The 15,185-nt window shown below is 49.8% G+C and overlaps 4 protein-coding genes across 4 annotated transcripts; all 4 read left to right on the plus strand.

Moving 5' to 3' along the window:
- Positions 1–2,263: 2,263 nt before the first annotated feature.
- On the plus strand, positions 2,264–4,094 carry FOXG_12562 (uncharacterized protein; the record flags this gene model as incomplete). Its single annotated transcript, XM_018392373.1, has 4 exons — positions 2,264–2,287; positions 2,455–3,639; positions 3,699–3,855; positions 3,914–4,094. 2 exons carry the CDS (start codon positions 2,264–2,266, stop codon positions 3,481–3,483), a joined length of 1,053 nt encoding a protein of 350 aa, XP_018252022.1. The 3' UTR covers positions 3,484–3,639; positions 3,699–3,855; positions 3,914–4,094.
- A 543-nt stretch (positions 4,095–4,637) lies between these two features.
- On the plus strand, positions 4,638–6,789 carry FOXG_12563 (uncharacterized protein). Its single transcript, XM_018392374.1, has 3 exons — positions 4,638–6,282; positions 6,335–6,478; positions 6,537–6,789. The coding sequence occupies exons 1-3, from the start codon at positions 4,929–4,931 to the stop codon at positions 6,581–6,583; spliced, it is 1,545 nt and encodes a 514-aa protein (XP_018252023.1). The 5' UTR covers positions 4,638–4,928; the 3' UTR covers positions 6,584–6,789.
- Positions 6,790–7,032: 243 nt separating this feature from the next.
- FOXG_12564 (uncharacterized protein) lies at positions 7,033–8,495 on the plus strand. Its single transcript, XM_018392375.1, has 2 exons — positions 7,033–7,726; positions 7,821–8,495. The coding sequence occupies exons 1-2, from the start codon at positions 7,394–7,396 to the stop codon at positions 7,821–7,823; spliced, it is 336 nt and encodes a 111-aa protein (XP_018252024.1). The 5' UTR covers positions 7,033–7,393; the 3' UTR covers positions 7,824–8,495.
- A 555-nt stretch (positions 8,496–9,050) lies between these two features.
- On the plus strand, positions 9,051–15,076 carry FOXG_12565 (uncharacterized protein). The gene has a single exon (XM_018392376.1). The coding sequence runs from the start codon at positions 9,239–9,241 to the stop codon at positions 10,439–10,441; it is 1,203 nt and encodes a 400-aa protein (XP_018252025.1). The 5' UTR covers positions 9,051–9,238; the 3' UTR covers positions 10,442–15,076.
- Positions 15,077–15,185: the final 109 nt, after the last annotated feature.

Below are 15,185 nucleotides of genomic sequence, written 5' to 3' on the forward strand. Positions count from 1 at the left end.
GGACCGTGAATTAGAATGGCTAGGAACGAGGATCGAGCAAAAGGCGGTGATAACGGAAAGGGGGCGTCGATGCCGGATGAGGTGCCACGGAAAGGAAGGAGGAGAGGAAGAGAACAAGCAAACATAATCTCGGGTCAAGGAGTAGGGGAAAGCGACCCCGGTAGCACTAGACCATGGATGCTTGGATGAATGGAACGACAAGGCTAGTACTGAAGTATACGTCTTGCCTTTTGCAATGAACCGTTGGGAGTCTGGGGACCTTGACTGTTGTGCCAGCCAAGACGAATGATATAGTCATCCCACATCAACAATCCGTGATATTTCATGGTGAAATAATAAGCTGGACTCTTGATACTCAAGATACTAAGTAATTGTCTAGTTCCAATACATACAAGAGCAGCATATCGCACAACTTGCCCACAATACTGCCCGCTCTCCAGGTTCCCCCTCGTTGGTGATACTCTTTGTAGTCTTCCAATTCTCACTGGTGCCTGCCTGGTCATTTCAAGAGCCACGGAGGGAGTCTTTCGGGAAAGGATTAGATACATCACAAGTATTTCCGTTACTCTGTTGTGGATTACTGTCAAGTCATGACGTTTTCCCATAAGGAGTGTCATGTCCAACCAGCAAGGCCCCTGAACCACCTGAGCTTCCACGTAATGCCAGACAAGGGAGTGCTAGTTTCCGCTTCTGCGTCTCCATCTAAATCATGATCGTGTTCCTGGTCTCTTATGGTGGTATATCAGTACCCCGACTAACTTTCGTGAGCTCAGTTCACCCGCTTACACGACTTAGAAGCACGGTACGCGGTACGCCGGGGCTCCACAATACACTTTAGGGGATGCTGCTCCGTTCATTGTGGATGCAGCGGCCAATTGACCCGTGCATGTGAGCGTTGTCAGCAGTGGCGCTCCGCTCAATCTGTTTTGAGAGGTAGGAAAGTCCATCGGGGAAGCGGTCGACCCATCCGTCGCCGCTGGGTGGCACCTCGGCTGCCGGGATGACCGACCGATCCTTCGACTGATGGCCGGATTCGGGTAGAACGACGTCAATTCCGCCCCTGTTGCTTTTGCTAGAACCCCCACCTACCCTTTTAGGTGTTTGTGGGTGCCCCGCACTCACGCGTAACTGCGCATTGCGAACGACAGAACTCGGTGCAAGCAATGACGGGATGCTCAATTGTCTTTTCATCACATTCTGATTGCCGCTCAAAAAGTAATGAAGCCCAAGCAAGCGTTGCCGCAACTACCCAATCATGAAGCGGTAGAGATACACAGAAGAAATTGTAGCTAGCCCTGCCAATTCTCTCCCAAGCTTACCCCTCCACCAGCAAAATGCAACCGAGGCCATGAGATAAGTTGACAGCGAGAACCTTGGAACATCGCTTATCAAGGAAGACGCATCGATGACTCTGTTCGGGGAAGCATCATTCCGTCAGGAGGGCCACTTGGCTTGCTTACCCTACATTTCTTGTCATTTCTGAAGACAACTACACTGAGGTCAATAAAGGAGGTGTGGATTAGATGCATAGTTTGGCTGATCTTGTCATGCATCAAACGGTGTTCCTGCAGTTTGACTCATGTCACAAATGACTTCGGAGGGGTTAATGACGTGGGTCTGGACCCCGCTGTTCTTGTGTAGTGAACAATGGAGAAGCGAAGACGTAGCGCCTGGCGGGGTTAGTGCAGTACATCAACTGGCTGTCCATGCTGTAAGCGCTTCTGCAAGGAACCACGCATGATAGAGTTACCCGTCTGCTAGCAGGGCACGATGCACACAAACAGCGCGAGACAATGTAACCAGGCGTGGCCCTAAAATGTCCTCTTCAGATTGGGTTCTATTAATAAACGTGGCATCTGTGTTTGCGGGGCTGGCTGGTGGATCCACAGCTGGAGGCCAAATCCAGCGCTCTAACAGAGCCCAATGCGCGACATTTCAAGCATCATTGCCAGCATTCTCTACGTCCATAGGTAAGGTGCCGGGCCCTTGTTTGTGATTACATGAGTAACGAAGGATAGATACTAAATAAAAAAGCCTAGCGATATCTTCTTTGAGAGCCTATTCTGCATAGCCATGGCATGATGTGTGGGCGATTGAACACGTAGGAGCGAGGCTGCATTGTTGGTCTGGAGACCAAGAAGTTGAAAGCAAAGCGACCATATGGTAGCCTGCTTACAGTCAGCGCTGGTCCGTAAAGTCCTTGAGCAAGAGTTTCTGGACCTATATGCAGTTCTCGGTCACCTCTTCCTAAACTTTATATATTATGATCCAACTCGCTGCTGAGGCTGTCAGTGTCTTTGGCGATTCGACAACATTGGCATGACTTCAATAAGGCCAAACATCTCCCAACTTGTTCGTTAGTTTTTAACTTTATCGATACGCAGACTACTTCAAACGATACCGCACTGCTTGTTGTTCAACTATTCCGGGCCATCGAAACTGGCTGCCTTATAGTCACCAACATTACGAACCACCCATCAGCCTAGAACAACAGCAGGGCCGTGTGTTATCACAGGTCCTTGGGGCATGGACGATTCGAACCGTATGAGGAGGCAGAATGAACCGCCGGTCCATTCGAACCCCAATCAAAGATACTCACTCAACGATCCGTCACAACAGCGCCGTTCGCTCGCTGGAATTTCCAACGACAGGTATCGCCCTGCATCTCTTGCTGGCCCTTCATCGTCAGGGCGAGGCATGGGGTCTCATGGTAACTACAATAGCTACTATTCAGATCCTAGTGCATCATTCTCGACGGCAAATATGCCTGGCACAGCTATAGCTTATGGCTCCGAGTACGGCCACGACTCCCGCCGAACGCAAGGCTTTGGCGACTACAGTACTGCAGCTACGGCGATGTATAACGTTGGCCAACCAAGTACGCAAAAAACAGTTTACGATGCGCAGCAATTCAGCTCGCGGCAACCTGCAGCTATGCAAATGATGCCACCAGATATCGCCTCCCGCTACTTTGGGTCTGAGACTGGGGCCTCAGCTGGTCCGAGTCCACAGCAACCGGCGCAGGGCTCAAGCGGATCCGCGAATGTGTATCAGCAAAGCAATGCTATGAATTATGCGAGCAACAGCATGTCCAGTGAAAGCGTAATGCCACAGGCAACAAAAACCGCCGATGTTTCAATGACAGAAGATCATGACTATGCGGAAGGCGCCCTCGAGGAGGAATGGGTCAGTTACCAGAGGCAGCTGGCTAGCATATTTCAGGAGATAGTAAATGGATCTCTCGAGAGTGCATCTGAGACATTGCTTAGTCTCACTAGCTGGCTCTTGTCTCAGGTCGCAGATCTAGGCATGTATTACACTGTCTATGTAATCGTAGAGGGGAACAGAAGAAAGCCAGAGCTGACTACTGTGCGTGCCCAGGTCTTAATCTTGACGATACCAACCTCCATGCTGATCGTATTCAGCTGTGGAACGACTTCAACCATGCTTGGCTCGGGTTGGGCCAGCGCCAAATTGACCTAATGACTTCATCCCAACAACTTTGGAGAACGCAAAATCTGGTTCCAGAGGCCATGATTAAAAAGATGGGAAACGAACTAATAAGGCTATGTGACGGTATCGAGCGCCATGGCCTGGTGGACTATCAATATGGAGTATGGGAAGATCAAATAACCGCTGGTGAGCAAATACTGCTCCATTCAGAGAGTCTGGCCAGATCCGCTAACTTGCACTTGTAGTTCTCGGAGACTGTCTGGATCTATACGACGCTTCTAAAGAAGGCAGTGACAGCGGTAACCGGTGATAAATATAGTCTTTTCTTCGAAACTCTTTCAAGACCGGAACGGTGCAAAAGTTCAGGCCAGGGTATCTACTAAGACTCGAGCGGTAGTGCTGGTGAGTCCACATACATTCTCGGATCACATCATTTGGAACTGATACTCGCAATCGCTAGCCTTTCCGTTGTGCGAAGCGGAGGTTCGTGTAGAGAGTAAAGTGATTCTTATGTCAAGCAGATAGTCTTTGGCAATTCTCAGATCTGGTATGACCAAATGCTGTTTTGTTCCAGGAAATCATAGCCTAGCAGCCTAGCTTCTGCTGTATTGAGCTTGGCATCTTTATATAATGGCATGAACGATGCAATACCAATTTGGCGTCAAGCCTTGATAGCACTTAAGAAATACCCTGTGAAAAACGATAACACACAGCTGTTCAGGGGCGGATGTAACCTGAGGTGTAGGTCGATGCTTGCGACTCAGGAACAGGGTCCATCACCGGGTATCAGAAGGGGTACCTGGCTGTTGAAGGAGCCATAGGGTAAGAATTCAGCTGCCACGATAAGCTGTCCATCAATGTGCTTAGCAACTTGAGGATGACTGAGGAAACCTAGCGCAACATGACATGGTCAGCTGGGCCGCGAATCAGGCCGAAAAAGGGGCTTGAATTGAATGAGATTTAAACAAGTCATTCAGATATCTGGAAGCATCTCATAACGCAAGCAGTTGATGTCAAGGGACATGCCTGGGTGGTCATGGCAGCAGGGCCTATTTTAGTGCTACCGTAAACAATTGTACTATGGAGACACCCTATCCCACCTTCTCACCGCCTTGTCTCAGTGTTGTCTAAGTCATAGAAAAGCATCGAAGTATCCGATATCACATCAATGGATCCAATATCATGTCCTCTTCTTTGCCCTGTAACATCGAGCGTTACCGGGCCATTGACCGCTAGGGTGGCTTATTTCATGCTGATTGGTGTCATAAAAAGTGTACCGCGAAGTAAATCCCACGGTCCAACAATCTCTTTCCCCATCAATTCTAATCACATCTTCACCACGACCTTAACAATCAAGCCAATTTCCGGTATATAGGCACTGGGTGGTTCAATTCTGAGCTGAGTGATTTCAATCTGTATCCGAAAGACTGTTCATAAGTCACTTGATCTTAGGAGATAACACTCAATTGCAAACGATGTCAACTATACAAAGCCAGAGCTCACCGGCCACTTTACTATGGGATCACCAAGACCTGATTCCCCTTCAAAAGAACCTTGGTGAAGAAGATTTAGTCTTGTTATTAACACCTGCTGTTGTTCCGTTAGACCAGAGTCCTACCAACGCAGGTGATCCTTTCGAGCCTCTCGGTAAAGCACTTGCGCGCACACATCCTTGGATCCGGCATGTTCCTTATAGTAAGGAGCGTGGCATTACCGGCATTCATGTGGCATTCATCAAGCGAGCACGAGTCGTTATCTTCGTGCTGACTGGCTTCTCGACAGAGGAAGGTTTATTTCAGCTTGAACTCGCCGAGGTTGCTCGTGAGGTGTGTGAAGAGCGCCCTTTAGTGCTGGTAGCCTGCTGTGAAGTTTCGGAAAAGGGGGCCCGCGCGTATGGTTTCCCAACTCTCATTCAGTGTCCGGGGTACTTTGTGGCAGACTTACAAGCCGTCGCCGTTCTTTTGACAAGTGAACGGCCGACAACAGAGGCCACGCCAAAGACCCGTAACTCTCCTCCCCCGCCAACTTGGCCGCTCCTGAAATGGGACTACGACAGAGATCTCCCAGAGACCCACGCTTTATGGGAAGCATGTTTGCCTTCCAAGTTCTATCTAAATCGGTCAACTCTTGGTTCTCGCTTGAAACGCGATGGATATGCCATGCATTACTTGGTGAGAGAACCCCATAAAGGGGAGGCCATTGGATTTTGTGCAACATTCACAACGTTTACGGATAGTAGTGGCGACCGACTGATTGGATCAATAGCCGCCATCATCGTTCATAAAGACTTTCGGGGCCAAGGTGTTGGGCGCTTCCTCCACGACGAGGTCGCGAGCAAACTTAAAAAGATTCGAGGTGTCGGAATCATTCAACTTGGAAGCACATTTCCAAGATTACTCTACGGTCTGCCCGTTCCTGAAACCGATACGGAGTGGTTCGAAAAACGAGGTTGGAACATGAAGGAATCCACACCTGGAAACGGGCGGCGGGTGCTCGATTGGCTCTTGAGATTTGCCGACCATCCAGTTCCTGATCTGGCTTCCGCTGGCTTGACTTTCAGGCCATGTCAGACAGCAGATTACCAGAAGGTTGTCGAGATGGCAAATAAGGAGTCACAGAAGAGATACCGGTTTGGGTGGTACGACCAATACGCCAAAACTATGGACACTTGCTATGTGAACGACATTGTAGTCGGGCTTGAAGGGGAAAATCTGGTAGCTGCGGCAATAACATATTTTCCAAATAATGGGAGCCCTTGCGGCGCAGATATTCCATGGCCAGCCTCAATCGGACAAGGCATTGGAGGAGTTTCGTGCATCTGCATCAAAGGTCGTCCACAATCCAAACCATGTTATCTGACATTGGCTGACTGTCAAATTAGATGAAGACCCGGATATGGTCAATCGTCGTGACTCGGTGGCTACGAGATTGCTCCTGGCTTGTCGGCAGACCCTGAGTGAGAGAGGAATGGTTGGAATGTTTGTTGATGGCAGCAGATCGGACGAAAATGTGCTGCAGTCTTTAGGTCAGTAAGATTCTCAGGGCTTTCGCAGCTATCACATGCTGACAATGAAACTTGGCAGGCTTTTGCAAATGGGCAGAATATAAAGAGCTTTGGCGAAAAGCCTAGGGATGAGTGAAGAAATAGGTCGCGAAGCAGCTGAGTTTGGGGCCTTGATGTCACAATGGATCAGTCATCTACAGCAGCTTGGGAGCGTATATAGAGAAAGGTTCTGTTAAGTTGATCACTTTTTGTGTCGAGATCTAATCAGTTGAAATTGACGAGCACGAGCAACCGAGCTGGACAGACGCACAGTTCAGAGATGCGTCGCAAAACCAATTACCACTAAGTACCAGCCAGGCATATTGAATCGCTGAAGAGTATTATTGATTGGCGGTAAATTACACAATTCGTAATTGAATGGCCGTACACAAAACAGACACCTGGTACTTCTTCTTTTGAAGAGACTATTTCCAAGTGGATAGCGATCTGTGGATGGAAGAGGCAGCGACGAGCGTGCATGATGGGCCCGGAGAGTAACCAGGGGAGGTTTATTTGCGCAGCGGCACTGGGTAATCGGTCAATCCGACTTCCCAATCTTGGCAACTCATCTACCAACCAACAGTTCAATGTGAGCCAACCATTTGACCCAGTTCGCTGTTGAGCCACGGGACCAGTGGACGGAACCCTCAGCATCAGTGTCTTGTTTTGGTATCCATTCAACCTCACGCCATCCCCTTGCCACTCTGACAGATCATCCATCTTTTTACCTGACAGTTCAATGTTGATTGTACTTGAGTTGAGCATAATACGCCAGTCGTTGTAAAGCAGTTTGTCGCCTTACAACGCAGTTTTTGCCCAGGCCGCCGTGGGCTAGCGCTACCTTGCCCTTTCCGTCCCGAAAGCTCGCCACTGGAACTCTTTTACCATCATTCGGTGATGTGCTACTTTGATCAAACGCGCTGGGCCTGCGGCTACTGGCGTTGGGGTCACTTCCGCCAACAGTGCAACAAAGAATACCGGATGGGCGAGACGTGCGGCCTGAAGCTTGTCTACGAAACCAGGACCAAGAGAGATAACTGCAAACTCTGCCAGGATATGGAGAAGAAGCAGCGCCGGTACGACAAGATGTATCGCGACGTTCAGCGCTGGCAGAGGGAGGGCAACCGAAATGCGACCATCGAGCGAACGTGTGCCGAGATGCAAGAAGTACTTGGTCAAATATACCGTATGAGAGAGGAGCATGATCACAGGCTGCAATCCCTTGGCCAGGTGGGTCTAGAATATGATTTCCTTTCTTTGTTTATTCGCACAGGCATTGTGTGCGACGAGGAACACTACATGAGTGACTAACCCATCATTGCAGTAAAGTAACGAGATGCCAATGAGGTACCCTACACTGCCTGACGACTGTCTCTTCAGCTAGTTGAAGCAGTAGCGCTTGCGACAATGCAAAGAGTTTGTAGGATGTCGAGAGGTGTGCTCCAACTGTTGCATGATTGGCGTTGGTAGACGGGTCGGGCTAGCATGATATAGCTCAAGTGCACGTCAGACCAGCTCCGAGTGAGATCTCGTTTGTCTTGTAACAAGTCAGGCTATCAATTTAAAGTTGAGACATAGACTATTTTGGTCAAAGAAGCACGCTGTCGGAGCAAGTAAACAGGCGAACCCAAATCCTCCCAGGGAACGCTGGCTACGGCGATGCCTGGATGAGCCGCCTTGACTTCAGTCACCGAGGTTGTTGCCAACGTACTATTACGTCTGAAAGGATTGGCCGTCTTTAGTTAGCATGCCAATTGCAAGGTGGATCAAAAACACCATGGCGTAGTCCAGCTGCGAAGTAGATTGGGAAAGACTTAGTAACGGCTCACGCCTCTTGGGGCGAGCTTGATGGCCGCGCTGCGAGATCCCACGGTCCAGCGGCCGGGCCACAACGTTCGAGACTTGGTACATGGACTTGCCATGACACGTGGCTTATCGCATGGCGTGTTGCGCCGGCCCTTTATCCGTGCGGTCCGGTCATGTTGTTCTCCAAAGACGCAGAATTTCTCCATATGCTAGTTCCTTGATTGTCATTTTGCGATAACAATTGACCGCGTCTACTATCATCCGTACCAGAGATGACTTGCCACCGTAGAAGCCCAGAAGAGCTGGGTTCCGGCCTCTGTTGGAAACGCTGATCAATTTCGCGGCCAAGCGGAGGTCTGTACCTGGGCTGCACGAGAGAGGCGCGTTGCATATGCACAATTGACTGCCAGTGCAAAATGAGACCCGCAGGTACAAGCGTTGGGTGGATTACTTCCGTGTCCCCTGGCCCATGTCCCGCGTAGAAAAAGAGTAGCGTGACGATGTGACGGGGGTACCCTGGTCATTACGACCCTTCAAAAAACCCCAGCACCAACACGACTAAGCAAAGACAAGCTTCCCTGTTTTCGGAGAGTAAAGCGGGTGGGAAATGAGACAACTCTACCGAGTAGTGGCTTGGGCTTGACAGGGGTGTCCGCTCTGTCCGCGCTGTCCGCGAAAGTGTTGCGCAGGACGGAGCTGGCTCGGTAGGGGACAGGAGACTCCCTGCGTCCCTCCGAGACATATAAAGAATGGACTAGTCACAATGCAATCAATGATCAATTCCTTGTCCATTCTCTACTTTTGTGATAAGATTGGAACTGCCCGTCTTTCGACACTGTCATTTCAGCTTCATGCCCCGTTCAACGGCTAAGTTTCCGATGCTCTCCTGATCGTTTTAATTCCTACCCATTAGACTCCTACTATCATAATTTCAACATGACTCCCCCACGAGAACCAAGCTTTCGCGACTTGGCGATGGATGCCCTCAAGAATCTTGTCAACGACGTCCCGGACTGGTTACAGCGACTCGACGACCTCAGCGGCCAGGTCGACCGACGCCAGGCCGAGTTGGCCGCTGTTGCTGCCGCAGAGGGCAAAAGTGCGGAGACAAAGTCACTTCGCAACAAAGGCTCAACCGAGTCCCTCAAGCCTAAAGATGATCCTCCAGTAGTTCACGCCGAGGCTCCAGGGAACGAGGACATCCTCAAAGATGGCGCAGGCGACAACACAGCACAGACATCAGTCAAGCCCGAGACACCTAAGGTGCACGCCCCAAGCCCTGGCTCCATTCGTCAGCAACAAGAGATCATGAAAGCCGCACAAGCTAGAGCACGAGCTCGGGTAAGGAAGAAGCCCAAGTCGCCATCCATGACGTCCAACGAAGACGCCCCTGCCGCCTATCGCACACGGAGCATGATCATTGTCTATTATGATTGCTATGTTCAGAGCTTCTTTGACGACCTTGTGAGGTTCGTCTCGTCAAGTCGAAACCTGATGCGTAAAGCCAAGATGGCCGCAAGAGTTGCCCAGATCAAGAAGCTTGCGGAGCAAGAAGTATCAGAGGATGGAAGCAATGACGACGCCATCCCTTCACTACGATACATGAGCAGCAGGCGATTCGGTCCTATGTCGATATCCCGACCCGGTGCTGGTGACCAACCACCAGATGTATACGATAAGCTAGACAAGGGCCTCGAGTTTGTGCAGAGTATGTGTGAGCACGGTGCTCATCAGTTTCTTCGCGATGGCGACTGCAACGACGAGATCAGTAAGGTACAGAAACGACTGACGGAGGTCCTCGAGATGGCCAAGACAGAAATGGAGCGCGTTGAGCGTGAAGAGCCTGAACTAGCAAAGGAAACAGGCGAGATGGGCAAAGTCCGGACGCGGCGGCCCGTAAGTGTGCGCCGCGACATGGCGGTTGACCACAAGGAAAGCAGTCCGACACCCACTAAGGAGGAGAACAAGTTAGAGCCCGCAAAACTCGAAGCTGCCGAACCTATTATCGCAGCAGATCCCACGGCACCTATGGCTGTGGATCCAAATATCATGGAAGCTGACGAGGGCATCGATGTCGAAATGGAACTTCCCAAACTACAATATCGATCGACCCGGGCGATGCGCAGTCGCGGACCATAGAGTCGTGTTTCTGTTCCTTTGCTTTTGAAGTTGCGAGTGGGAGGTAATTTAGAATTGTTGAATCGATCTGTTTGCGATTATCCTCATCGTGATTACAACCTCGATTGGTGAAATGTGCCTGCGAAATAATATGAAAATGCTGTGTCGCAGGCCGGGCATGGTCTCAATGATCCTCAGGAACAACAGCCCTTAGTAATCAAGCTGGGTGATTTAAAGTAAAACCTGTGGGATGGAATACCCCACACTGAAGATAGAACCAATCAACTCACTACTGCTGCTCATCATATTCACTCTAACCCTTTAAGCACGCTCAGTGCGACAGTTATGAGCCCGGAGACTCTTTCGCTACGTCGCACGCGATATTTATCACCATTACCAGCTTTCCTGTCAACCTGGACGCAATGAAATCTTTCTTCCGACAGGAAATTCTCTTCAGAGAAACCGGAACGAAGTTGGACCGGTTGCATTATGCTTACTGCGGGGTTCATCACCAGCCGCGAAAGCAGCAACTACAGAGAAGACTCAGAAAAACTGATATTTTCATAATGATTTCAATAAAAAAGGAAGCTAACGCATTAAATAGAAGTCAACTAAAAAGTGAAGTTAACATTGCCTTTACCAAAAATCATCAAACACAAGATGTCGATCAAAGACCATAACCTCGCTATGCTCAACGCCCGTGAAGACTGGACGAACTGGATTAATTCTATCGAGGACCTTGCCGTGCGTAATGATGTCTGGAACTATTGTGATCCAGAAGGGATCGAAAACCTGGTCTTTACTGCGACCAAACCATCAGACTCAGCGAGCAAGGATACGATCCAGAAATACCACAGCCTCCAGGCTATCTACGAGAGCGAGAAGAAGAAATATGACAAGGTCTCTGATCGCATCGACCTCACGGTGTGCCAGGAGTTCAAGCAACACTACCTCGGAATCCATGACGTCCGCGGCAAACTCATCGCGCTGGCTGATAGCATCCAACCCACTGCGAAAGATCAGAAGCAGAATGTCAGGACCGAGTTCGAATCGCTTAAGAAAGGCCCTGGCAACACTAGTCTTGACAAATGGCTTAGCCGCTGGCCTGCTCTCGTCAGCAACGCCAAGCGTTACAAGATCGAGAATCTCAGCGAGTCACAGATTTGTGATGCGTTCATTGAAGCATCTCGTGAAGTCAACCCACCGTTCTACAACTACATGAAGTCCAAAGAAGCTCAGGTTGAGAACGAGAAGAACCTCATCAGGGAGGCAGCAAAAGCAATGGAGAAGATCTCAAACGCTTTTCTCACCGCGCTTAACGAGATTAACCCTGACCATGCCAGTAACGGCTCTATCACCGTTGCAAGCTCGGCTGATTCTGAAGAGGACGAAAATGATCAAAATGATGATGCCACTATTGTTCAGAAAGCTCAGAATACAACGAACAGAGCTCTCAGGACCTTCCGCAAGCTCAACCCAACCCTCTCCGAGAAGAAGATCACGATCGGATTCTGTATTAGGCAATTCAGAACAATGGCACCACCGAAGGAGAACGCTACTAGGGGACGAGCAGCCCATGCCACATTCCAAGATAGGAAGCATGACTATGGCTGGGACTCGCAAAACGAGGAGAGCCAGCCCCAGCAGAAAAGACAGCGAACACAACCTTCATCTTCGAGCACAAACCCTCAACAGTGCGTCTGTGGCATGTCTCACAAGTATGCTGACTGCTACTACCTAAATCCTTCGAAGGCACCAGAAGGATGGACACCAGCCATCCAAGTCCAATCGAAAGTCATCACTGCAGTCAAAGGGAGCAGGAGGCTTCGGACAAACATCGAAAAGAACTTTAGGAGAAACAAGATCAACCTACCTAAGTTCTGGCAGTCTGACAGTACGGAGAATCAACACAAGACTCCGACAGAAGACGAGACTTCAAACACTGCTGCCGCGTTACCACGCAAATCAAGAGCTGCATTTGTTACGTCAAAGTTCGCACTCAGCACAACCGCAAAAGACGAGTACGGCGACTGCTTTCGACTCGATAACTGCGCGGATACGCATGTCTGCAATGACCTATCTCGCTTCACTAAATACAAGCCTCTGGAAAATGAAGTCATCGAGTTTGGCGACTCAGGCACATACATCACGGGTGTCGGCAATGTCACAGTCCATGTTGATACCCCATCGGGTCCAGGCTTAATCCAGATCGAGAATGTTGCCCATGTTCCCGGATTCCACTGGAACCTCATCAACACGCACTCTCTCGAACAACAAGGCCTCTATTTTAATACTAGGACCTGTTGGATGGAGTATTCGGATGGATCAAATGCCTTCAAGGCAACAAAGTATGGTGCTTTCCGAGTGGTCGAACCTTGCATGAAGGACGCTGTCTTCAAGGCAAAGTCGCACCAAGAGGCTGTGAAGTCATTTGCAATGGCGACCAAGTCGAGAACACCTCAAGTGGCAATAGCATCTATGGATATCTGGCACGCAAGGCTTGGCCATATCCGTAAGGAAGCTCTCGAACACGTGCCTCAAGTAGTCGAAGGAGTCGCACTTGGCACTCACGACTTTGAACGAAAATCTGAGCTTTGTCCCGAATGCCAACTCGGACAGGCGCACCAGCAAATCTCACGTGTACCAACCTGGAGGGGAACCTACCCTTTTGAAAGGATACATCTCGACCTTGTCGATATGGAGGAAGCCTTCAACGCCGACTCCTGGGTCGCTCACTTTTATTGCGACCACTCGGCTTACCACGTATCCTTCAATCTCCCGAACAAGGCTCAAGAGGAACTCCTGTCGGCTACGCAAGAGTTTCTCGCCATTACAAACGACAACTGGGGTTTCACTACGCGGTACATCCGATCAGATGGCGAGAAAGGTCTGGGTAAGAAATGGAAGCATTTCATTACAATGAAAGGAATCATCTTCAATCCATCTCCACCAGATACGCCAGATCAGAACGGTCCTGCCGAACGTTCTGGGGGGGTGATCATGACTATCGCTCGCAAGCTTCGAATACAGGGAAATCTACCTCAGAAACTCTGGCCCTACATCGTTGCTCATGCTACCCGCCTCCTCAATCGCATCCCGGTTCAACGAAAACAATGGCAAACTCCGTTTGAGATGGTTCATGGCAGAAAGCCGAACCTCTCACATCTCAAAATCATTGGCTCTCTCGCCTATGTATTGATCAAGAACAAGAAAGCTCGTCCGGCCAGAGCGAAACTACAAGAAAACGCGCTCACGGGATGGCTTGTCGGATTCGACGCAACTAATATCCACAAAGTTTGGATTCCACACCTCGATCGTGTTATTGTATCTCGTGATGTTCAAATTGACGAGAAAGTCATGTACGATCCACAGCTTGCCACAACTCGTCCTGAATCAGGACAGGCTCTCGCCATTACGGTCAACGAAGTTGATCTGGACGAAGAAGATGTTGAGCCATTGCCTATCACGGAGGATATAGCAACATCAGTTCCTGTTTCGATCCAAACAGAAGTAGAGCCACCTCCACTAGGGTTGCTTCTCACACCACAAAGCTCACCTGAACGAGCAACAGCAGGGGAAATACAGGTTGAACAGCCAGACGTGTTGCGGCCCCCGAATCAAGCAGCTCTCCATCAAGCATCATCGCATCCTCGGACAAATATGGCAGGAGAAGAGGCGCCCAGAAAGGAAGGAACAACGGACGCCGAGGTGCTCCAGAACCTTCGGACAACTTCTGGGAGAAACATCAAACTGTCTCAGAAAGGTCAGGATGCAATCGAAACACTCAAACCGCGCTCCACCCTACATCGAGTTCAGAAGCGAGCACGAAGACAGGCATACGCTCTACGACTGGAACGCGCGAAGCTGGGACATCAGATCGCCCACGCCTTCGCAGCTGCACGGTCAATCCGAATCCATCGGAGGGACCTGCTACCACCACCTGAATTCTGGCATCAACTAAAACGGCACCCTGAGAGAGAAGGCTTCAAACGAGCTGCAGGCGCCGAGATCAACTCACTCAAGGAGAAGAAATCCTTTCAACTAGTTGATTGTCCAGAAGGCAAACAGATACTGCCGCTCAAATGGGTCTTTACCTACAAACTGGATGATACAGGACATCTCATTCGTCACAAAGCCCGCATCTGTGTCAGAGGTGATCTTCAGCACCATTCTGGTGAAGATATCTACGCAGCAACCGGTGCTTATCGAAGCTTCCGGATTCTGATGGCTCTCGTCTGTGCGTTTGGGCTGATATGTCACCAAGTTGACTTCAAGAACGCCTTCGTCAACGCTGAAATGGACGAGGAGGTCTACACCACATGCCCACCGGGATATGGTCAATCAGGAAAGGTCTGGAGACTGCTCAAAGCGCTCTATGGTCTGCGTAAGTCACCAAAACTGTGGTACCATGAACTTGTACGGTTCCTCAAAGACCTGGGATTTGAACAATGCCCAGATGAACCATGCATTCTCATTAACAACGAGACTCATCTTGTCTTGTTTCTTTACGTCGATGATCTTCTCATCATCGCACAATCTGACTACCTCCAACAAGTCAACGAATTCAAAGCAGCAGTAAACGGCAAATACGGGATTAAGGATTTGGGAGAAGCAATCACCTTCCTCGACATCAGGATCCTTCGAGATACCAAGGCCAAGAAGCTCTGGATCTGCCAGGATGGATATATCGACAAACTTTGTAACAAGTTCGGGATCGACAAATCAATGAGAACGACAACTCCTCTCATTCCGTCGTACCGTCCCC

The sequence above is a fragment of the Fusarium oxysporum genome, chromosome 3 (genome assembly GCF_000149955.1).
Source record: "Fusarium oxysporum f. sp. lycopersici 4287 chromosome 3, whole genome shotgun sequence".
NCBI classification, from domain to species: domain Eukaryota; kingdom Fungi; phylum Ascomycota; class Sordariomycetes; order Hypocreales; family Nectriaceae; genus Fusarium; species Fusarium oxysporum.

Bases quoted from the DNA above. Each gene is read 5' to 3' on its own strand.
- FOXG_12563 (XM_018392374.1), top strand. From the start codon at position 4,929: ATGTCAACTATACAAAGCCAGAGCTCACCGGCCACTTTACTATGGGAT. The intron at 6,283-6,334 runs GTCGTCCACAAT...CTGTCAAATTAG, and splicing joins TTCGTGCATCTGCATCAAAG to ATGAAGACCCGGATATGGTC. The intron at 6,479-6,536 runs GTCAGTAAGATT...GAAACTTGGCAG, and splicing joins AAATGTGCTGCAGTCTTTAG to GCTTTTGCAAATGGGCAGAA.
- FOXG_12564 (XM_018392375.1), top strand. From the start codon at position 7,394: ATGTGCTACTTTGATCAAACGCGCTGGGCCTGCGGCTACTGGCGTTGG.
- FOXG_12565 (XM_018392376.1), top strand. From the start codon at position 9,239: ATGACTCCCCCACGAGAACCAAGCTTTCGCGACTTGGCGATGGATGCC.